The following is a 24,147-nucleotide window of genomic DNA, read 5'->3' as shown; positions in this document are numbered from 1 at the left end:
CATGATACATGTGATAATTCATCCCCGTGTCACAGTGTGTAATACACACACCGGTCCACCGTGTACCTTTTATTCTGAAATTTGCTTTTCTGCATAATGAGTAATTTGGTATACTATCACTAAAGTAATAATATCAAAGATTTTCATGTAGATAAATATGTGTTAAGTGACTATCTATCGCCGAAAGAGGTAACACAGTGATGATTGAGCCTATGGCCCACTGATGACAGCCCTTGCATTTGCATTAACCAAATATGTACACTGGGTGTCGGTGACGACTTTCTCGGGAAATATCGGGAGTGCACTGTTGGTGACGTGTTCATGGCCGAACAAACAAAGAAAAGACAGATAACAGTGGACGATGAAAAGGAGGAATGAATGGAATTAAATGTTCTGACTTTCAAAATAAAGCTTGCGGAAAAACATTTCAGGTGATGGTCACAGTTTTGTTAGGTGTAGGCACTGAAACCACTTGAATAGGTTCAGGAAAAGATTTTGGTTTGCGTGAGAATAAGAACTCTCTTAAAACGATCAACGATTGTTGGTTTGGTATGAGAAATAACCCCCGTGTTTGAGTCATCCATCTATCCCAAATCCATCCTCCCTTGCCGCCTTTTATACTAAGATTGGTCCTTTGCTCCTGTCATCATCGCCCCCTGCTGGTACTGCATTCACACATGTACTTTTCATACCTAGGTGAGGCACTAACATGATATCCTCCAGTGGATCAGAGGGCGTATTACATGCTTTAGCGTGACAATTGTTGCAGGTAACACAGTGTTTGAAGTCTGATTCAACTTAAGAACTCCATCAGTGTTAAGGCAACTAAAAACATATAATAATCTGTCCTGCTTGATGGCCAGTACCTCCTAGTGTCTGACTGCCTCTACTGGTAGCTCAAACTGTCATCATCAAAATATAAATTGCTTTCTCTCTACAGAGAAATGCATCATCACCATTTCTTTGACGTTGATGCATTAATCAGAAAACCCTTCATCTGTTACCTTTATTGAACCAACAAGATGATTTAGCCATCTCTACTTTTACTTCTGCATCTCCAAATATTCATTATGCAGAACAGTTCCTAAATCTCCACACTGGCTCAGGCATCGCCTTGAGCTCCGACACGAGCTGTAGTTCAGAATGAGTGTATCAAATTTCATCAGCTCGCCTGTAAATCAATCACAGCCGCGGCCGCTCGATGAAGGGGGCAGTGGAGTTAATGCACCAAAGTCAAGAGGCAGACCTGGACTTTTTTAGATATTATCAGTCAAGGGAAGTTTGCAGGGATCCTGACTCGAACTGCTGCGAAGCACGACCGCTGCTGACCAATGAGCAACTACCGCTGGGGCAGTTACTAGCATTGCTCAAGGGCACATATTAAAAAAAAAAAATGATGTTCCCTTCCTGCTCTCCAAATTTTCAAACTTCATCAAAATCCATTAAAGCCAGCACCTTATAATGTATCACTGCCTCTATATTTTTAAATAAACACATTAGTAATAATGGCTCAGCACTGTCTCTTTACAGCCCCGGGCTGCGGCTGCTGACCTTTCAAGCTTTATAAAGTGAAGTGATCATCTTCCGAATGGTAAAATGTAGTGTAAAACTGATTGTTAATTCACTGTATTTTGTATTCATAGTTCTTGATATACTCCTGCTGTCTTGTGTGTTCACCAATAGACAGTAAAACATTTCCTCTGCAGAGTACACAGCACATTCAGCTGAATTGATTCCATTTTGTTAAAACCATTACTTTGAAAACAAGCACACAGAATTTCAAGCAGCATCCCTTTTGTTTTTCTTCGTACAAAACAAAATGTCAAGTCTTCGAGCTTATCTGTATGCTCCCAGAATGCACCACTCTGGCTTTATTGTGTTCAACAGGATTGTAGGCTTGTTGGTTAACTTCGCATCCTTCACTTATAAATGATAGTGTGCCGTGCGTGTGGTTTGCCACTTAATACGGTTTGATTTATGTTGCCGTGTCACACTGACCCTAATAACCAATTGGCCCGGCGCTGTTTCGTCTTACCAGGTGATTCCTCTTGCTGTTCAGCAGTTAATTCAGTGGTGCAGATAGTGAATCATGACCAAAACACAGGATTCTGACCGCATGCAAAACCTGCACGGGCAGAGCGGCAAAATGGACCGTGAAACGTTAAGCATGTTGGTCCTGGTCTGTTTTAATTATCTGAAGAAGTACTGTCCACAAGAGGGAAGTGTTATCACATTCATCCTCCCATTCATTTACAGGCAGCACCTTCACATGCCTGATCCTGTCGGGTCGCTTCAGGAGGAATGAACCGGCTGAAGAGGTGAGGAGAGAGGAAGGAAGGAAGGAAGGAAGGAAGGAAAAGAGGGGGCTGGGTGCGGTGCATCAGCTCACAGCTGGCTCATGAGGTAAAATAGACCCCCTCCCTCCCTCCCTCCCTCCGTCCTCTCATGCACAAGCATACACTTAAACACCAAGAAAATTACTCCTGTAAATCATTTTTTCCCTCTGAGATTGACTTTCTCCAGTGTCACTGCAGGAACGATGACTCTGAGGATGACTGTTTGGATCATATTTTATCTCTCGCTGCCCCACCCTGACTTATTTGTTAAACTTGTGGTTCACATGCGGTTTGGGGTGTTGCTGGGGGGGGGGGGGGGGGGGGGGGGGGATCCATGATCGTGCTCTGAATGTGAAAAACACTGCTCTTTTCTCACATATTCAAATTAATTTGAAATTAAAGGTGCAGTATGTAAGACTTGACTCTTTAATTAATACTCCAAACAAGTAGGGGGCAGCGTATCACCAGTGTGACCGCTAAACAGTTAGCTGGTTTACTCAGTTAGACGTGCGGCGTCAGGACAGGCCGCGGCTAGCAGGTTAGCATGCTAACTTCAGTAGATATCTCTGCAGCACAATACAGTGATGATATGTGGTCAAAACTCTAATCTAATCACAATCTGTTTATAATTGTAGTTCATTTTTGAACGTTTTAAACTAAAATTCCTACATATTGCACCTTTAATGATGCAATAACAGATAAATGTGGCTGTGCCCCACCTTCTTTCGTGGCACTCAGAATGTGTACAGGATGAGATGATTTCATTTTCATTTAATTTGATTATCAGCGTCTCCAGTCGGGACACATTTGGGGGGGAAACTGACTAAACAAACTAAAAAATCTAGACTTCATTCGGCCGACTGTCAAACTGGGGCTGAGACGACTTCCTCAACCTATGAAGGAAGTTTTGATTTTTAATAAAAACCATGAATCTATATCAGTCTTCAAGGTTTCTGTGGGGATTTCAAACATATGAGTGGTGTTTCATTTCAGCATGACTGTACAGGCTGTGTGTGCTGCTCTTCCCACATCCCCCACCCTCTCTCTCTCCTCGACGGATCCATCTCCATCCTCCTAAAAATACTCTTTGTCTCTATCACCTTCTGCGCCACACGGGTCCCTTTGGAGACCTTTTGACGCGCGAGAAAAAAGTTCGAGTCACTTCCTGGAGGGTCTACCAGGCTGCTGCTGCTGCTGTAGTTGATCCAGGCTGATGCTTTTCCTTTTTTTTTTTTTGCAGGACAATCCAGGCTCCTCCCTTTTTGCACAACGTCACCCGATCCCGATCTCTCCCAAAGCGTCAGCGATAGTCAGCAACACACTGTGGTGGCAGATCAGCGGGGCGGTGCGCACAGCAGAGCAGAGCGGGATAAAGCGACACTGTGTCTCATCCAGAGAAAAGAGGAGCGAGGAAAGGAAAGGAAAAGAAAAACAGGGGGGGGCGCATCAGACCATTCCCACACTTTCCACAACTTCACCGGCCTGGTGTGCTGATCTCTCCGGCTGGGACAACCCGGGGAACTTAAGGGAACTAAAAAGCGGGACGGTGCCCGGCAGATTATCTGTGTCACACACACACACACACACAAAAGGCGACGTTTCCCTCCGGATCAACTCTGCGAGTGTTGGAAACTTCCCAGCGCAGCATCGATCGAGGACCTCCCGCCCACCTCACCTCCGATCACACGCCTGGAAGGGGGGAGAGAGAGAGCGAGAGAGAGAGCGAGAGAGAGAGAGAGAGAGAGAGAGAGTCCTGCAGCCGCTGCGGTGGATGGAGCAACAAAAGGCTGGATGGTGAAACTAGAAGAGCTGCTTTGATAACAACTCTCCTTCTTCCTCTCCTCGCCTGAAAGACTCCCCCGGTCTCCCTGCAGCCCGCCTGGATCTCATTTCTTTTTGCAGGGGGACTCTACTTAGTGCAAAACTCGTGAAATTGATGCTTTGGCACGGAGGAGAAGCGCACCCAAAGTCTCCTGCTGCTGCTGGTACCGCTCAGTGAGGGAGGAGGACTCGTTCTGGGCCGAAGTGGGATTTGCAGAAGTTACATGCTCGGTCTTTGTCGTCTCGAGTGAGCCTCTCCCCGTTCACCCACTCTCAGGTTATCATCAGAGAAGATCCGGATAGTTTGAGGCTGAGCCATGGCGATGTGTGTGGGGATGTGGATACTCCTGTTGGCGCTGCACGTCCAAGGTAAGACCCGCAGAAAAATCAGACTGGGGGGGGAGAGACTCAGTGTGCGTGTGCTGCGTGATGAACACTTGATTAATGCGTGGACAGGGTGGATCGATGGGATTTGTGTGTGTGTTTTTTTTTTTTGCAAAGAGAGAGAGAAGTGGAAAGTGTTTTCAGTGCATGGATCCAAGCTTTCTCTCCAAACGGCTGCAGAATACTTATGTTGGCTGCAGAAATAATGAATTTACTCGGGCAGCAGGCAGATGGCGATATATGCGAACCGTGTAAAGGCCCACAGTCCTCCAAGTTTTCCAATATCTCATTGTAATGACAACTCTGAGCCACAGAGAGCTCCTGAATGATAATTGAAACCTGTGGCCTGTTATCCTCAGCTCCTGTCTGTCAGCTCAATGTGAATATAATCTGAATTTAACGAGACGTAATATCTAAATCCTTCATTTTTTAATCTGTGGATTTAAACCCACAGGCCCTTTGCTGTTTTTATTTATTTATTATAATAAATGATATTGTGTGGGAGAGAGCAGAGTGACTCAGGGTGTTGTGACATTTGTCTCTTGGCTGCAGTCACACTCTGAGACACTGTCCTGAATGCATAATAGATTATAAAGAGAGATAGAAGTGTGTGTGTGTGTGTGTGTGTGTGTGTGTGTGTGTGTGTGTGTGTTGGGCGGAGGGTGAGGTGTGTTCAGGGGAAGGAGGGGTGGCTGATAAATGGAGTGATAATTTGACATTGATCGTCTTGACATTAAAGCGTCCCAAAGTGAGCCTAATTATTTAAACACAGGCTTAATAAGTGTATCTGACAGATATCGGAAGGAGCATCATTATTCTGGTTTTATTGACAACCTTCTAATTGGGAACAAAAACAAAAGCCAACAGCCAAGAGCCATGTGTGTGTGTGTGTGTGTGTGTGTGTGTGTGTGTGTGTGATCCATTATTGGCAGTGTTTTTTGAGGCTTAGCTCAAAGTTAGCTGGTTTGTTTACATCTTTAGATGAGGAGATCCTGTCCGCCGGCCCTATTTTAAGAGCAGGAATGGACGAGGGTCAAGTGTGGTCAGGATGTGTCAGATCATGTTTGGACAGACGCTGATCTCATCCTCGTTTTCTCTGACGGACTGCACCCTGTCGATGCATTTTTTTTTTTTTTTTTAGTCTGAGAAGAGTAAGAAGTCTTCGTTCTGTCACATCTGGGCTGTTATGTTCCTCCACCTCCCTCGAGCTGGAGAAATAAACCGAGACGTTGACCTTGTTCGCTGCGAGGCTTCCTCGTGGCGTCATGTGTTTAAGACTGATTGAATACTTTGATCAAAAAGCCCCTGTCTGATTTACATTGAGGTGATCCCTTTGCTTGTGGAGAAGATCAGGATTAACTGGTTCCCTTGGGATTCACGGTGGAAATCTTTTGAAGCTGTTCAATCAAGGGGAGTGGAAAATGTCTCAAAAATTGCTCTTAAAGCGTCCTGGAAATGTCTCAGTTGAGTAAAGCTGGGGATGTTTTTCTGAGTCCAATTAGGCGTCGTACGAATGCACTTTGCTCTTGTTTCTTTTTTTCTCTTCTTTTTTAAACTGCTGTATTTAAAACCAAAGTGACTGCATAATTCATGCTCTCAGACGTCCTCAACGAAGGGAAGAGCTCGGAAAATGTTTTATTTCAGCAGTTGTCCGGACTCATTTCTTTTGACATGCAAAAACAAAGAATTTGGTCTTTCACCCAGAGGTTAAAGGGCGTTGCCATAAATGCCCACGGTCTTTTGATGGTCTAATTGATATACAGCCTGTTCCAGACTCTTCCCTCATTACCCAGCACAAACAAGTGTGTGTGTGTGTGTGTGTGTGTGTGTGTATGTGTGTGTGGGGGAATGGTCTTTAACAAATGCAAGTAGCAACAAGCAATGCGAGGCCCTGTTGCTGTTGCCCATTAGGGAAAAGCCATTTGTGCTTGTCATTGTAATAACCATTTGTAGAAAACACAAGAGTGCCAAATTCATAAACAGAAATGATTCGGAGCCGCTCGCCAAATAGATTATCAAAAAAGGAACATTGAGAATAATGGATGTGTGAATAATAACAGCAGCTCTGTTCCGGCTTTCTTATATTAGCACTCAGTCTCTCCTGTATTCCAGACTGATATTTAATTGAGTGTGAATTGAGTTTAGCAACCAGGTGGTTGTTTATGGCTTGGCTCCATCCCCGGGTCCTGGTGCTGTACGAGCCCGTATAGATATCACTCTCAGCGGTGGGCTAAGGAGATTTTCCAGCTCTAATTCCTCATCTTAGTTGGATTAAACATTTGGGAAATGAATGCTGAATGGTGGACAAGCTTCAACTTTGAATGTACTATTATTCAGGGAAGGGAAATTGCGTAGCTGTGAATCATAATCTTTGTAATAACTTGGCAGCATGTGGGCTAAAATCACTCTGCTGGAGACCCCGTTGTTCGGTTCCGTCAGTCATTTCCTGCAGCCTCTCATGTGAGCTTTGTCTTGAATGTTTGGTAGTAGAGCTTCTGCACTGACATCACAACACAGCTGCATCAGTTTGTGTGCCACTGTCCTTTAACTGTGCTTATTCCCTGTTCGATGCTCACGTGCCGTCCCTTCGGAGACGTGAACCTCGGGTGATATTTCCTGTTTTGTTTTGATGGACAGCTGCATTGTTTCTGCTCTTTAGGGTTAATTGCGCAGCCGACCGCCTGATTTCTATGCACAGACTTGTCATCGAAGCCTGACACACTCAACAGTTCATTTTGACTCGAGACAAGCGGTCACATGCTGTGCTGCTGCTGCAGTGTGTATGTGTTTGTCAGACTCATTGGAAACACGCTGAAATCTACCTTTGTGCACCAAATGTCACGTACTTCAGCCGGATTGATTGATTGATTGACGGAGTGGGCGGGGGGTCTGAGGACAATTACAGGCCTGTTCATAAATAGTGTTATAGCAGGTGTTTGATGTTGAGCACTGAAACAGGCAGGGGGAGTGTTTCCTCAGATGGCTCATGGAACAAATACTGCAGCCCCACTGGAACACCGTAATTAGCATTTTGACTTTGCTAATTTCTTCTCTCTTTTGAAGGGAAGTGTAATTGCTGCTCCGTGGCGCTCTGCATTTCATTCGGATGACAGTTGTGATATAGTGGAAAAAGGGGAGAGTCACTACGGGATTGTTGGGCCTTGATGGTCTGAGTGTGAATGCAAATTGCTCTGATCCTCGCTCCTTTGGGGAGTCTCCCTTTGGTCCCTGCTGAGGTGATGGATGGGAGACAGAGAGCTCCGAGTCCTGGGAGACTAGCTTGAGGGGAGCTGACAGGAGATTAAGCTTCGCTTTTTTGCAATAGGAACTAATGGAGGCACTTGGCCACTCAAACTTCATCTCTTTGAGCATTTAGCTCATTGTGGTTCTGCTGTCAGCTTTTTAGCAAATCCTCCTCCAAACACTGCGCGAGATGTCTTTTTTTGTCTGCTATGATTCTGGAAATGGAGAGTGGCCCCCTTGTTAATTTCCGGAGCTGCTCTCAAACAACTGATTTTTCTTTTTCTTCTGTGAATTAGCTAAGTTTTGGTCCATGCACCGAAGGCTCATTCTCTTGTTTTCTTTGTAGGTTCCTGATGCACATTTCCAGCCCCTGTGGTCTCTGCATAGAGGCTGCGTATCACAAAATAGATGAATAAAACATGACAATAAGCACTGAACCTTTATAATGGAAAGGTTATGACAAAATGGAGTGTTCTCTGCACGCGGAAGACTGCACAAATAGTATTAAAGACTGAATGAATGTTAAATTAAGTTCACCTCTCCGGTTATTTGGAGATTTTATTCATGATAAGGAATGAATTTCTCATGGCCTTGAGACAGGAGCCGTGGTGATGGAATAGTTTGGATGTGATCCCCCCCGCCGTCACTGAACGCAGCTATTTTAGGGGGAAGTTTAGTCAAATATCACAAGTAATGTTTGTCCCAGACGCTGGCTGTCTAAAGTTACCAGATAGCTTGTTTTTGTCAGAACATGCAGTTCAGTGTCACATGCTGTGTTGTTATTTTGGTGTATAGTGTCTCCGAGGTGTCCTCTCCTGCAGTCACCATGTTGGATCAGGATGGGAAACACGTTTATCAGCGAGCCGCAGCTGCAATTTTATGCTTTTAAATCCTTGAAATTCTTCTCTGTTTCAACTCGAAATCGCACAATCAGCACAAGTAAGGAAAAAGGAAATCAATAACGGGGATCAAATCTCGCCCCGAGCTTTTCTGATTTGGCATTAATCTGGCGAGTCTCTCTCTCTGTATTTAGCCCTTCCATGTCGAGGGATTAAATGGTTAAATTCCTGTTCTGCTCCTGACTACACTTGTTCCATATTTTCCTTTGCCGTTTGTCAGATAGCTGTTCCAGGATCTGCAGAGAGGCTTATTATGGTTCCTGAGTTGATGTAAATCTGCTCTGAAGAAAAAGTAAATAATCTCACATGTTGGAGGGATTCTGACAGTCTGCTCTGCTTTTATGTGACACCGTCGCTGCTTGCCAATAGCTTGTAGAGTTTCTTTGCACTATTTCTCCCGCGGTGCTCAGTTTCTATAGTTACTACCTGTAATCAGTCATTTCGGTTAAAGACAAATCATGTTTATCTCTTCACATTCACTGCATCCGTGTCTGTGTGTTTTTTTCCGAGCCTCTGTGTGAAGGGAAGCTGCCTTCTAATGCATCATTTAATTTTTTTTGTGCAGTCGTCTTGTATTTTCTGCTTCGCCGGTTTAAAAAAAGTAACCATATGGGAATACTGTTCTTTGCTCATTGTGTCTGGCTTTACAACTGGGGCATTTAGTCACAGGCTGATCTGGGATTGAGAGAGAAGATAATTCCTGGTCTTTCTACTCTAAGTCTGTATGCCTTTAAAATAAAGCAGATCTGATCAGTGCTGCTCCCACCCCCTGTGTGACTGCCTGAGCAAGTCAGTTTACAACAGGCAGCTGGGCTGATGTGCCTCCATTAAGGAGCAAAGAAGTCCTGATAACCAGTCAGTGAACGACCTGCAGAGTCTGAGGAGAAAGAGAGCAAAATGGATCCTGTAGGGGCGGAAATACAAAATCTATCATGATAGCCGATCTTGACCCGATACCGGTGCTGCGGGAAAACCATTAAGTGGTGTCAGAGGGAAAATACAGAGCATTTTCTGTTGCCTGATTGGCTTGATTAGTGTTGAGGTGTTGTTAAATTGGCTGTGGCCTGGTCTGTAAGCCAAACACTTTCCATCTGCGTTTCACTCGCCGGCTCGACTTTACGAACCGGTCGAGGTGGCCTGGGATTCATCCTTAAACTTGATGGACTAGTTGAAGCTGCTGCCATGTCTTCTGCTGTTTGACTCAGTCGAATTTTGTGCTGACTTGTGCAGACTCCTGACAAGAGCTGGCCTGCAGCTCTGCCTCTTACTGTCTTGGGTCAGACCAATATATCAGTTGGATGATGCATCGGGCCAGTGTAGGCCTTAAAATAAATATTTGATGGAGGTTTCTCCCTGACAGCAAAATCGTTCTGATGGCGTTCTTTCCCTCTATTTTATTATCCCACTGTTAAGAAGTAATATCATGTAACTCTTCAATAATTTTTAAGTGTTATATATTTTTCAAAGCCAATAATGTCTTGCAGAGTTTCTGTCTCTCTATACTTTATATTTGCTCTAATTTAGAGCCTGGCCGACATGTTGATAGCTGATTTTATTGTCTTATTATATTTATATCAGTATTGGCAGCATCAGTAGAGGGATCTTTTGACTCCCTTATATAAGCTTTATTGGTTGGGCTGTAGTTTCATTGTAGTTTTTATGTGTTTTTTGACACTCAACAGCTGAAATAAGGATGTTCTCATACTAATATCAGTATTGGAAATGCCTGTGATGCTGCCAAACATGCTGGAATTGGTGTCTGCACCGATCCACCGCCATGTAATTTATTGATTAGACATGGGACCCTGCTACTTTCCCCTTAATGCAACTAACAGATTTGTTACTACACAAGTAGCCACTATCCAGATGGGCAGCTGACTCGTGTAGCTTCAAGCACATGCATAACATAACACCCATACCCATAAAGTCAGTAGTAGAAGAATAAAATATATATCTCTTCAGCTCGACACATTGGCCTAAGTTCTCTAGGCTGAATAAGTGTGTTTTCCATTCTGCAAATTCTGATTTTTTTTCTAAATTTGTGACCTCAACCAGGTCAACTTGTAAAACATTGAATATTTGCACAAACTGTCTCCAACTTCTGAGTGAAAACATCCGCACCGCCTTCAAAAAACCATATCTGTCAATCCCATTACAAGCCTTCCAGCTCACCCACTGCACATGCCATCCACTGATAAATACCCTCCAGGGGTGAAGCTGAAATGGAATATTAGCTTGCAGAACACATTCGAATGAAAATATTGAACATTTCTACAAATTTAGTGACGGTTTCAGTCTTTCGTTACGGAAATGTTCAGAATCAAAGTCCTATTGAAATTCCCGTCATTGTGACAGAGCACGTGGGGGCTTCACGAGGCTCAGAGCTGATCTCCTGCCAGAACTTTACATTTTTCTCTTTTACTTTCTCCAAAACTTGGGTGAACCCTCTCTACACCTCCTCCCCCATCTCTCTTCTCCCCTCTCCTCTCTCCCCTGTCTCCTCGCTCTGCCTTTGAGGACGACGCTTGGCTCGTCGAGAGTCGGCTTGGTTAGCATTTGATACAAAAGGGGGTTTGTTTCATGAAATGTTTCCCTTTTTAATGAGTGATGGTGTTCACTCATTTAATATTCCGCACTGATATCTCTCCGGGAGCTGACTGTGCTTCAAAGCAACAGCGTAGTTGTAAATGGGAGTGGGTGAAGGAGGGGGGCAGCAGCAGCAGCAGCAGCAGCAGCGGTGGTGTATGGGAGGGGGGGCTGCTGCTTAGAAATCACAAACACAGGTTTATTTATTCACCCTGACATATAGCTAAGCTTCCAGTGTGCTGCGGCTTGGTGCAAAGCTCCTTAGTGCCCTCGTCCTGTGCAGACAGACGAGCAGAATACGCCTGATAACAGGTCAGCTGTGTGTCTGTCATATTCCTCTCCGTGTGTGCCTTTCATTCACGTTCGCGTCACTCCCCGCTGCGATCGACTATAAAGCTAATTGCTCAGTCAAAAGGATTCCAGTCACTCGTATGTGAAACATTTCTGAGAGTATTTTCCACTCTCCACCTGCGACGCAGCTGACATGGTATATTTTTCCAGAGCTTGTCATTATTCCGAGATTGAGGTCAACCTATACGAGCAGTAGAAATTCTCCCATCTCGCCTGTTTTTTTGTTCGGCGCACATGGTTCAACGTCGCTGTGAAAGAGATGAAGATAAACAGAGAGATGGCCCTGCAGTTTGGCATTGATCCTTCCATTTTGTTAGTAGGGTCTATGCCAAAGCAACTAATGTAGTCTGCTATTGATTCCCCGGTTTCAGGCCTGGCTGAATTTCACTCCGATGTTGCATTGTTCTCAGAGCGTCAGGTGAGCCAAACAGCCCCGGCCTTCTTCCTGTATGCCCTCTCTCTTGTTTTTAACATTAACAGTGCGTGTGCTTATCAGAAAATAATAAATGTGTGAAAAACAAGTGGATTTGTTGGTGAGTGATCTGAGCACGAGCCTCCACCTCAGAGCGTGTGAAGGGGCTCTGTTTATCTCAATCTGTGTCGGCACTTACTGCGACTAGACTTATAAAAGCTGTAGGCTGTATAACTATACTCACTCCTCTAAATACAGCACATCCTATGCCAGTAAACGGGAGAAAATGTCATTTCTGACATTTATAGGAAAAGTAATATGAACATGGGACTCATACTCATAAATAGGAGATGTGCACACAGCCTCCACACTTGAGGTCCCCATCACAAAAAGTGCACACAGAGCTGCTGCAGTGTCCCTAATTCATTATGTGGGGACCGACTGGCTGGAAAGCAGCTTTCCCTCGTGAAGACTTTCCACTGTACCTCTCTGTGCTCCACCGTGCTTTGAACAAATTATTTAAGGAAGCATTTATGTCCAAGGCAGGATATTGAACAGTTGAAGGATGAACATCACTATGAAAGATGGCAGTGAATAAAAGAGCATAGTAGTTTTTAACTGCAAACAATAAGAGAACTTCAATTTAGAGCTGCAACGGTTAGTTCATTAATCAGTTAGAGTAATGGAAAGAAGTAAGGAAATAACTTTTTAAATATTGCACCAGAGACGTCACAAAGTGCTTCACAGAGGCAATAAGGCATAAACATACGTATCGAAATAAATGGTTTCCATCATTTCTCAAATGTAATGTCAAACACTTGCCTGTTTTAGCTTCTGAAATGTCAGGATGCTGCTTTTCTTTGTCGTTCATGACGGTAGTTGAAGAGTCTTTGGGTTTTGGACTGTTTGTTGGACAGAAGAAGCACTCTGAAGACGTCTCTTTGTGCTCTCTTTCACAATTTCTTGGCAATTTATAAATGATTTATCGTGAATATAATCGTCAGATTATTCAATAATGAAAATAATCATAGCACCGCAGCACCTCTGCCAACATGTGTGGTGACTCCATGTGGTATCAGTCAGGCTCTGCTATGTTTTGCAGAATCTGATCATTTGCAGCTGTTTTGCATTTCTTATTTTTGGAGAGAAAACTCCTGAGCATTCTTTAAAGTATGCAACAGAATGATCACATTATCAGATTGGATAAAATGTTCACTGATGACGTTTTATTTGACCTGATATTCCTGTTTGAGCAGCAACACGCAGAGTTTAAGTGAGGAGAAGGCTGTCGTGGTGACTAACGTAAGCGTGAGCTATGGGTAATGGTGGAAAACCTTTTTTAAAGCGGATCCAGGTCTCGCCGACCTCGATCTGACTTCTAGTTGGGGTTGACGTTTTGTCTGGGTTACTTTTTACTATTTCCCCTGGAGGTAATCATTTCCAATGCAGAAATAGTTGCATATAAAATTCCGACTGTGCCTCCTCACCCACCTCTCTTCTCCTCTTCCTCCTCACTTCTTCCTGCCTCTTCCAGCTGAATAACTTTACCAGGGGTTTCCACATGGGAGCTTCCTCTACTGGCAGCACACGTCTCGCTTGGCTACGGGTTTGCAAGTGGAATTAACCAGTCAGGAATCTGGAAAGGGCTCTGATACCAGTGAAGGAATCACGCAGGGCCATTTTGTAGTTCACAGCATTTGTCAGTCGAGCCATGAAGATGCCAAATGTCACACCGGGCCAGAGAAACAGAAGGTTTGGGGGTCAAGGGTTCCCCCCTCTCCCGCCCACATGCCCAACATAAGAGTTACAACATTTATATGATGATAAGTTATGCAGATATAAGTGGCCACAAGAACACCCACTCACTGACCCCGCACCCACGTACTGTAGCTCACAGTCTCACAGATGTGTGAGAGAGTGAACAGTGCATTTTCCTGCCTTTTATTGATGTATCCGAGTTGTATTTCTTCCCCCACTTTCACCATATGTTCTGTTCACAACGAGCACAAACATCGTAAATATTTATTTGAGATGGATGCAGGGGCTTGCAATTGTTCCCGGCACTGTGTACCTCCTTTGTCAGCATTATGAAACTGAAAATAGAAGCTAAAGAGGAACAAATGTTGGAAATGAGAAACTTGATATAGCGGCTGTTTAATACCGCAGCAAAACCCCTTAAAATACCTTCCCTGTTACGGCCTGCAGCCTCGTGCCCTTCAGGATGCCAAGTTTTAAAATTGTTCTGCAGAATGGGTTTAAGGATTTTACCTTCCTCTCCGAGTCTCGGAAAAAAGAAATTTGCAAAGGAAAATAACAGGCTAGATGTAAAGAGGAACAAGGGAACTGGAGATTTACTTGTAGACCCTGCGGGGGATGGGAGTTTGCAGTGGGTCGTGCTGTTCCTGAATGAGGCTATGTTCCAAGGGTGACTCTAGTTTGCCTTGAAATAGTGTTCTTGGCTGGAGTCCTTTTTTAGCCACATTGGGGGCTGCTCGCTGGAAGAAAGGACTTGTGCAAATAAAAGTTCATTCAATTTTTTCCAGCTCATTAGGCCTTTTTCTGTTTCAGTGCGGGAAGCCAGTGGACCCCCCAACACCAACTAATACCCTCCATTAAAGCTATCTTCAAACAAGCGCGTTGCCTGTTGCGTAACATGTAAGAATATTATGACACATAAAACAGTAAATTAAATTAAAGGCTCCGTTATGTGCTAAAGATCGTATTGTCTGCTAAATTAGTTTAATTAAAGCCTTTTCTTTAATTTGAGTAATGAGCGATTCAGAGGCTCAATCAGATCTTTTGTAACAAGTGGGTCCAAGTCAAGATTAAAAGGAAGGCCCGTGTTTCAATAGGCCCGCTCAATATGCGATGAAAGTAGTGAGGGGATGAGACTGATTGGATTTGCCCCACATCGCCAAGGGTGTGTTTCATCCCCGCTGTTGTGAAATTTTGGTTAAGATGAAATAAGAAGCTGCCAGAGTGAGTGGCGCTCCGGTGGAAGTAATCCAAATAACAGGGCGCTGATTCTGTACGTGGTTATGTGGGATTTAAAGGGTTAATCCTATTGATTGGGTGGTGGGATTTGCCCATGTAATTCTGGTGGAAGGTTCTCTGACTTCTCACCGTTGGAAGAGGGTCAGATTGTTGTGTGCCGCACTTCCCCCGTCGCCCTAACTCCCCTTTTCATTCTCACAGTGCTGACGCTTTGTGACTGGCGTGAGGCGGGTATTTGTTTTTGCAGGGAAGACCCGGGAAGGAGTGCACTGAGGCATGAACAAACCCGCGCATGTGTGTGTGTGTATGCGTGCGTCTCCCCGAGTGTGCAAGTGCGTACGTCCGTGCGCAGGCCCGAGGCAGAGGCAGCTTCACGTTGCCGGGCCCTGCTCCCCCTGATCCTGACCCACTTTCTTTTCCCCGCTCGTCGCTCCCTCTTTAATTGCCGCGCGGCACACTGAGGCCATCTGCTCGACTGAGGCCCGTCGCCATGGAGATGCTGGGAGGCTTTTCGGATTTGCTGTGGACTGACCAACAGGGAAATAGAGGTCAGGGAATGGGGGCAGGGTGTTGGACAGTCATCGGGGCACCGGAGCTGTGTTATGAGATACTCATCTGGCAGTAGTACACCTGTGTGATACATCGGGAGCAGACACAGAGCCTCGCAATACTTTTTTAAAGATTTATGTTGTCGGGCGAAAAAAACACATCAACACACATAACCACAAAATCAGCTTTTAGGATGGATTCACTGGGCCCTGAGAGGTTCTGAGGGGCAGAGGACATGTTAATCCCTCAATTTAGCCGCAAACATGAAAATAATGACAGTAAGCTGGAACGTCCCAGACAAAAGAGGAAAAATGAAAAAGTTTCTATGGAACTTTCTCACATATTTCTTGTGAGTTTGGAGGAAATAAAAGTTTTCTGAAGAGAACGAATTATTTCATTTCTGCTTGGAGCGCACTTTTAGACACAGGACTATTTGTCCGCGTTAAGATTACAGTGTTGCCTCAGTCAGATGTGTATTTAACGTCGTCTCATCTGCCGGCTCTGATCATACTGAGCTGAGTCTTTGTATATTTTGCTGCTCCTGCTTATTTCCTTTCCAATGACACGCCTCACTGAGGAAGCAGTTGTGCCGTGTTTCCAATTAACACTCAGGCGTATTTCTGAGCTGTGGTCTGCACGGCTAGGTCGCCTCTGCTCCTCACTCTGTCAGCTGCACTTGTGTCAACCCTGTTGTTTAAACATTCAAATATTCCACGCCGGTTCCACCGGATCATTTGGCCAAATAGCTAAATGTGGCATTTTATTCCAGGAGAATGTTTTACTTAAACGGCTCTAATGGAGTCTCGGTATTGACCTCTGGCACGTGCACAGCATTGAGCTTTGGGAGGCACTCTTTATATTTACTCCTCTTTTAAAGGTCAATATTGGTAGCTGTCATTTCTGAAGTGCCATTTATAGGTCAATACCTCATTAGTAATCCGCCAGAGTTTGGATCAAATGCAGCTGCTGTCTTGTCCGTGTCACTGGGCTGCAATCATTTCGGCTTTCAAGATAAGAGAAAAGCCTCTGAATTCTGTTACACTGATGCAGAACGTGACGCGTTTAATGTCATGTAGTCAAGACATCTGGCTTATTTGACTCTAGGGCAGTAACTATTGATTGTTTTCATTATTGGTTCAAATTTTTTTAAATGGTTTGCTCCCTAAAATGGAAGAAAATAATGAGAACTGTCCATCACAATTAACAAGAGCCCAACGTGATGTGTTCAACCAACAAGCATAGATGGTCGCAGTTGAGGAGCTGGAAACGGAGAATGTTGAGTGACATCACAGGAGGTAATTTATCAGGTTGCATACAGCTTCCTCTGGAGCCACAAAAGGCTTGATACTATGTTTTCACATGCAGCAGTACTCCCCAACACCTGTAAACACACTTTAATGTGTAAAATTGGCGGTGTTAGCCTTTAAGCTGTTATCCTAGGAGTGACGTGGCGTTTAGATCAGCAGATGTTGGATTCGTTATGGATTTTTTTTATATTTATGGACTATATGATAAAGAACAGCAAACCAAAGATTTTTCATCGTTGATAAATCTGTCGATTGTTTTCATAATTAGTGGATTATTGGTTTAGTCTATAGAATTATGAAAAATGCTCACCACAGAGCTCAAAGTGACATCCCCAGGTCGCTCCTTTTGTCTAACCAACAGTCCAAAACCCAAAGACTCTTCATTAACGGTCATAAATAAGAAAGAAAAGCAGCAAACTCTCTCTCTCAGCAAATAGTTGGCGATCAATCGACTAATCGTTGCAGCTCTGTGCGAATACTGTAGCCTAAGTAGTTGTTATTGTGACGAGTAATGCGTGTCAGTCTGTAGTCAGCGTGCCATGGCAGACAGACTAAAACATGGAGGCAGGTGAACACCTCTTCCTCTGTACGAGATTGCTTAACAAGAGTCAGACCTCCTACGAAGGCTGTCAGAATCCGCCGACTTTGATGCCGTCACTATCTGCATAGATGCCTCAGACAGCTTATTTTTCTCCTCCATCACCCCGCCAGTGACAGAGTAACACAGGAGGCAGTGACAGCAGAAAAGGTAGCTCTGTCAATTTAAACTCCAGCGAGCGCTTGATCTCTGAGCTGCCCAAATGTACAGTCAGAGCTGAAGTTAACAAGACAATGTACCCAGGGCCTGTAATTGGACCGGGCCCTTTTCAGCAGTGTGAAGAGACAGAGAGACCGTCTGTCAGCTTGCTCTCCAGTCAAGGTCACGATGTCGAGCGCTGGATGTGTTGTATTTGCTGCCTTGCCCTTCGTCCTATCACAGCTTACCCAGCTGCTGCTGTGCAGAGGTGGGGTGAGAACTGCTGCGCTCTGTGGGCCACACACTAGATTATGTGCTCGCAGAGATTAATCAAAATCGTATGAAGTTCTGCTGCGAAAGTTAAGTTTGGTCCAGCCGGTCGTGCCTACATGTGCCCCTTTAAGCTGTACCGAATGTTGTTTGTGTGTCCTTCCTGTCATTGCCAAAGGGCCAATACATTTATAGCCTGACATGAACCGCTGCAGTGATGAGAAATAAACTGTCTTTTCAAAGGATTATGTCACGGCGGAGCGCTGTGGATGGACCTAGTTAGCTGAAGTGATTTCCATAGTCCTTGTTGTGCCAAACTCCTGATTGCAGTTTGAATGGAGGCCACGCTAAAGGAGGACTCTAATTACCCCTCCTCAAGTGCACATGCTGACTGTGCAGTGGTGCCTTTTGATTTGCTTAACAAGGGGACGCCTGCCTCCTCTCTCCTCGTTTGAACTGAGCTTTACCGCTACTTTTAGCATCATCCAGCTCTGGACTCTCCTCTGCAGCAGTGTCCACGGCTGTTTATGCTCAGAAGCCTCCTGCTAAAAATAATTTCTTCCCCTTCTTACGGACAGCAGGGGGAAGAAAGCTTGTTCACCACTCAACAAAACACAATCCACTCCACCCGCTCAACGGAATATTTATTTATTTACCCTCCCTGATGCCATTTTGGTTCTGCAGAATCCCTGGAGAAGGAAATGCATTAAGCCACTCACTGTATTTACTTGTGTTGGATTGATGCTGATGCGTGAGGGCAGGCTGGAGGATGGAGGATGGGAAATTGATCATCGGTGAATGAGTGTCAGGGGATCCTTGAGATCCACAACTGCTTTTCACGCTTTGAGCTTGAAGAATCCGTCAAGCAGAAACTCAGCGCCATCCGAGAATACAACTACTTACCACATAGATTAAGACATTGGTGTTAAGTCAGGCATACACACTCCAGTTGTGCGCTTTATTGGACTGTACGGGATAATTGACTCACCCGGCTTGTTTGTACTCACTAGATTATTATAATGTGCAGCAAACACAGATACATCAGAGTACTGAGCTTGTTGACGTGTTTCCTCTCACATACGAACACTGACGATACGCCCATGCAGTGTGAAAACCAGCCGATTCCCCAAGTTACACCTGCTCTAAAAGTATGTACTTGTCAAATAATTGACAGATTGCAGGCTTACGTTCCCTCTAGGAGTTTATGGCATTGATTTCCGAATACAAAGGAAAACAAAACAGAAAAATCCCACCAAGTAAACTCAGCAATGTTTCCACCAGTCCTAATTGTTTTCAGCAGCAGCGTCGCCTGCACAGAGGCATTCATGTTCATAATTCCTCTGCAGCACATCAACAAATCAACAAAACGTCGCCCTTCGACTCGCAATCACTGTCATTCGCTGCACTTTTGCCAAGGGTAAACACAGGAAATGTAAGATTTCTTGATATGTTTTCAGAAAAAAAAAAAAAAAACCTGGAGCACAATACGGCATCTTCAGTCATAATCACCACCAGATCAAAATAAATAATCCTCACAATCACAGCAGGAGGAACATGTTAAGTACAGCTGGCTGTGAAGATGCCCACAGTGGTATTATGTTTCAGAGAGTGGAATTATTTTCCAATAAAAAAGGAGAAGCGATGGATGGATTAGCAGTTTTTTTTGCTCTATCAAAGATGGTGCTCTGTTATTTGTATGATAGTGTAATAGCACAGGCCTATTGTGGAGGATCTCTACCGAGTATGGGAATGACAGTCGTGCATTTTCCAAGGTAATCCCCGGAGCAAAGGTCTGTTTATTTAACATTTACACAAAGAGCTTCTTCAAAACTAAGCACAGCTAAGAGTCTGTATTCTGCAAATACAGTCTGAATAATGAATGATCTCCTTTTAAAATTCCCTGCGAGATAAACAAAAGCCAGGAATGAAAGGCTTATCTATGCGCCTTTGAGGTTTACCTTCCCACACACCTTGAACAGAGTTCTCATCTGACAAATCTTTTCTTTTTTTTCCCCTTTAATTTGAAAGGCCTGCAGAAATTTAAGAGGTAAACCAGTGAAAACTACCATTAAAGGATGTGTTATATTTTGAATTAAAAACATTTCAAGGATGGGTAGCGAGATCTCCCAGACATGAGTAAGCTCTTTGTGCTGCGTTGTGGACTCATTTGTTTAGCTTGTCTTGACGCAGACGATACTGATTTTCATGCGGTGGATGAGAAAGTAGAGTTTATGAATAACGAAAGGATTACAGGCATTACTGTTTCATGATAGTGCCAGTTTATTTGAATCCACATAATTGTCGATTATTTCACAATCTTTGCAGGCGTCTAAGCTTGCTCCCACAGGTTTGTTGCCTGAATATGCAGGCTGAGTTTGCCATGGAAAGAAAAAAAAATGCCAAGTCATTATTGTAAATTAGATTTTGTTCTCAGCTGATTTCCCCAGTTAAACAAAGGTTTAATTAAAAATCGAAAGCTGCATGCAGAATTAATGTACACATTTTGATGCAGCTCCTTTCACACAAATCTTAAAGTCACGACGGACGCCTCATCATCATCATCATCATCCCCAATGCCAGTTGGCTCAGTCAGGTGTGCTCGCCATGGGTGGCTGAGACGACTTCCTGAACTAGTTTATTCAGAGGATTAATTAGAATTAGTTAATTAATATTCTCCACTGGTTATATCTTTGGGATTATTCAGCACCACGACCTGAACCTAAGATTTATGATTAATATTTATAGAAGACTGTCAGGAGCTGTCAGCCTTCTATGAATCAACAAGGCCTCGAAACTCAAGAGCCAGTTGATGTGCTGTAAATCAAAGGCTGAGCAGAGAAAAATCTCACCAAGATGAATAGAAAGGATCCATTTAGAGATGTGTAACCTTTCTGCAGCGAAGCTCGCTCTGTGATTTATTAGTGCAAAGCTGTTTGCTCCTCCCCCTTCTATTATATGTTTTAAGTATTGGAGGAAATGAATATGTCCAAGAGACTGAATGAGCTCAGGCAGCATGGACGCAACTCATGCATTACAATGGAGTGTGTGCAAGCTTCTCTTTCATGCAAAGTCGCCTCACACACAAACACACAGCGGTGAGGCACCACTATGCTATCCAGTCCTCCAGAGTGTGCTTGCATGTGTGGGAGTATTTTTAGCAACACACACACACGCGCATACACACACACGGATGTGTGTTTCCAACGCGATGTGTCAGGACAGCATCATGTTAAGGATTCAGTCAGATGGTCCTTAACGTTTGGCCCAGAGCTCTGCAGAAGGGATGTGTTTGTACCCAGCACCGGAGGGGGGTCACGTGCTGACCTCATTGTGTGCACGAGTAAGTGCACTCTGCAGCATCAGTGTGCAGCTCCCCTGCACATAATGAGAAAGCGACTTATCGCAGCCCCTTATAGCTAATAGATTGATTTCCCTGGCACAAATATCCTCGACAGAAACATTTTTTTATCCTCTCAAGTCGAGTTTGAGAGGCGACGGAAGCAGTGAGAAATGAAAATGGACCCCTTCTCTGAAAACAGAAAGATTTAATATTTTTATCCTTAGAAAGGAACTGACACGCTTTATTACTCTTTGCCTCGCCGCCCCAGCCCATCCTTCACAGGGAGCCTTGTGCTGCAGAAGAATGGAAAAGCACTTTGCAATGAAAAAAACACATTGCCTCTTCGTAAACACAGAGGTTAATGTCTTATTTACAAGCTGCAGCCCCCGCAGTTGACATGTTGGCACAAATGTCTCCCTGTCTGTCTGAAACAGTGCTGGCAGAGATGATCCAAGACAGACGGATCCATCTTCTGCTGTCCTCTTCTCAGTGTCTTAGCCTCATGGTATTCCCATATCCTCTCTTCTGGACCTTCAAAGATCGCAGCTGGCCGGCTTTCTTCACCGGTACATTAACTCCTGCAGCCTGCGCTGCTTCACTGGAGCAGATGCAGGGAAGAGAAAACAAAGCTAGCAGGCCAGGGGGTTAATCACACTCATCTCGAGGTCTGCCGCGCTGTTGCCAGGTGTGTCACACTCAAAGTACACTTGGCTTCCTTTTGTTGCTGCTCTTTGACCTCTGCCTTTCACACCAAGTGCAGTATGTGTTTGTGAGCACGTAAAGAAAAACAGGAGCTATTGTACATCCTGAGCCTGATGGATTTTCTTACAGCCATATGTCAAGTTTGCATGCGAGTCGTGCCGCCTGGGCAGGAAGTGAGTTAAGTGAGGAGTCTGAAAGTCTTCAATGGTTTCAATGTTCATGTTGTTTTCACTTGCTCAGTCAGGCAAGTGGGGCAGACACCTATTTGCCAAAGTCAATCTTCACTTGCCCCTCTACAAAGTGTTTTATTTATTAGCGGTTATCAAATAACAAGAAAGACTAAAGGTAAATGTCCTGTATGATCTTATCCTCCCTGCCCCTCAAACTTGCGGCCAACTGCACAATACATCATCGGTGTTTCACCCACATCTTCTAACTCCACCCAACTAAGGATAACTAAGATGTTCACTTGCGGTTCAGCTCATAAACGTCTCTATCCATCGCCATTTTCCTGTGACAGTCGGTACTGCGTATGTGCAAGGTAGCGGGTGGCTCAGTCTGCAGTACTTCCATCACGGGGTCTTAAAAAAAACGATGTGTTCAATTCTTTTTTTACTGCTAAATCAGCTAGCCCGACACGGCATTTTACTTGCCCTGGGCAGTCCTTATAGCTAAAGCAACTAAATGTAACTCTCTGGAGAAAGATGGTGGATTGTTGAGTCTCGTCTCCAGGTCGTCAAATACTGATACTTTAGGTCGATTTACGAGCCAAGCTGCCAATTTACCAATCAGCTATCTTTCTCCAGGAAGTTTGTTACTTTTGCTTTGTGGTTTTGTGTGTTTTTTTTTTCTAAAAAGGTGAAGAATTTTATCGCTGGAAGTAAACACTTCAAATATTTAGTTATTTTGGTTTTGACTGAAGCTGCTGAGAGTCTGTCAGGGCCAAGATGAGCATGCTGGCAACAACAAAGTGCCACAACAACCAGAGAGGGATTCCAAAGCACCTTGAATCTGCTCATGATATCTGTGTTATTACTTTGTGTCAGCAGCTTGCAGTTGTTTTTGTGATTATGTTTTCTGTCACATCTCCATGACATTTGATTTCACATAGGATCTAATACAATACACCAGGGCTGCCTACATACCCATAAGAAAAAATAGTTATACTTTCTCCTTCAGTGGCACTCACATTGTAACTCTGGTGGTATTGCTTGTGACAGATTGTGTTTGAGTAAGGGCAGACTTGTACATCAGTATGCCGGTGAGATTTTCTATTATGTTGGCTCTTGGCAGCAGATTTACTTTGTTTGCATTTGTAACCGGCAGAGAAAAAAAGAGGCTTTTTCTTAAAAAGTGAATCATAAACGACTAGTTCTGGCATATTCAGCTCATTAGAGAATGGGGTTGATACCTAGTAAAGAACATCAAGGTTGTCTGTTGGCCTTGTAATGTCGCAAAACACAATGTGGAATTTTCCTGGCCAATGTTGCCTGCCGCAGTTAAATTCCTGTTAAGTCTGCTACATGCTTATCGTTTCTCTCGGTTCCCAGCGATGTATTTGTGTGGTAAAATGCCAATTCCCTTTTTTTTTCAATGCTTTTCCTAAGACACAGCTGCCTACTTAGATAGCTAATGGCTGTGTTTTGTGCTGCAGCGCTGTGGGCCGACTGTGGCGTGATGGCATTTGTTCTGTCTGCCCAAGGCCTGGTCTGTCATTGTGTATCAGGCCAGCCAGTGGCCATGACTCACACATGAACCCTCTGGGTACTGAAGCTCACAGAGAAGACACAGGAGTTTAATGTTCAGCACCCGGAAACACATATGTGGGGTGGTGGTAGGGGAGGAGCTGATGAGAAGGTGTTAAAAGTGCACCTATTTTCTCTGCATCTTGATCTCTGCACCATCACGGTCAGTTTGTGCCGCATTAGCCACAGTTCCCTCTGCAAGCAAACAGCCTGTCCAGCTCTGTGGCATCTGCTTCCTCGGATTTCCTGTTGATTTTGTTGATCTGTTGGACCACTGGCCTTTTCTTCGTCTGCTCGGTCACAGTGCTGCTCATCGCTAACGCCTCACTTATTTTCAACAAAGTGTTGTTTTTGCAAACTTAAAGGGCAACTCCACCAAAAGAGTAGTATAAAGCCTTTTGTGGCTGCAGAGGAAACTGCATGTAATCTGATAAATTGCATCCGGTGATTTGCATTGTGGGTAATGTAGGTG

The 24,147-nt window shown here is 44.3% G+C and overlaps 1 protein-coding gene across 2 annotated transcripts in view; it reads left to right on the top strand.

The window, feature by feature from the left end:
* The first annotated feature begins 3,615 nt into the window (after positions 1-3,615).
* nectin1b (nectin cell adhesion molecule 1b) overlaps positions 3,616-24,147 on the top strand; it is a 165,018-nt gene continuing 144,486 nt past the window's right edge. Inside the window, exon 1 of one of the 2 annotated variants that reach the window (XM_073483120.1) lies at positions 3,616-4,526. In XM_073483120.1, the coding sequence (XP_073339221.1) occupies positions 4,475-4,526 (52 nt within the window). In that variant the 5' untranslated portion in view covers positions 3,616-4,474. The remainder of the gene's footprint in view (positions 4,527-24,147) is intronic. The other variant, XM_073483128.1, reaches the window with a different exon arrangement.

This window comes from Pagrus major, chromosome 2, assembly GCF_040436345.1.
Source record: "Pagrus major chromosome 2, Pma_NU_1.0".
NCBI classification, from domain to species: domain Eukaryota; kingdom Metazoa; phylum Chordata; class Actinopteri; order Spariformes; family Sparidae; genus Pagrus; species Pagrus major.
The sequence above is the reverse complement of the archived record's forward strand: the minus strand, read 5'-3'. Positions and strand labels throughout refer to the sequence as shown.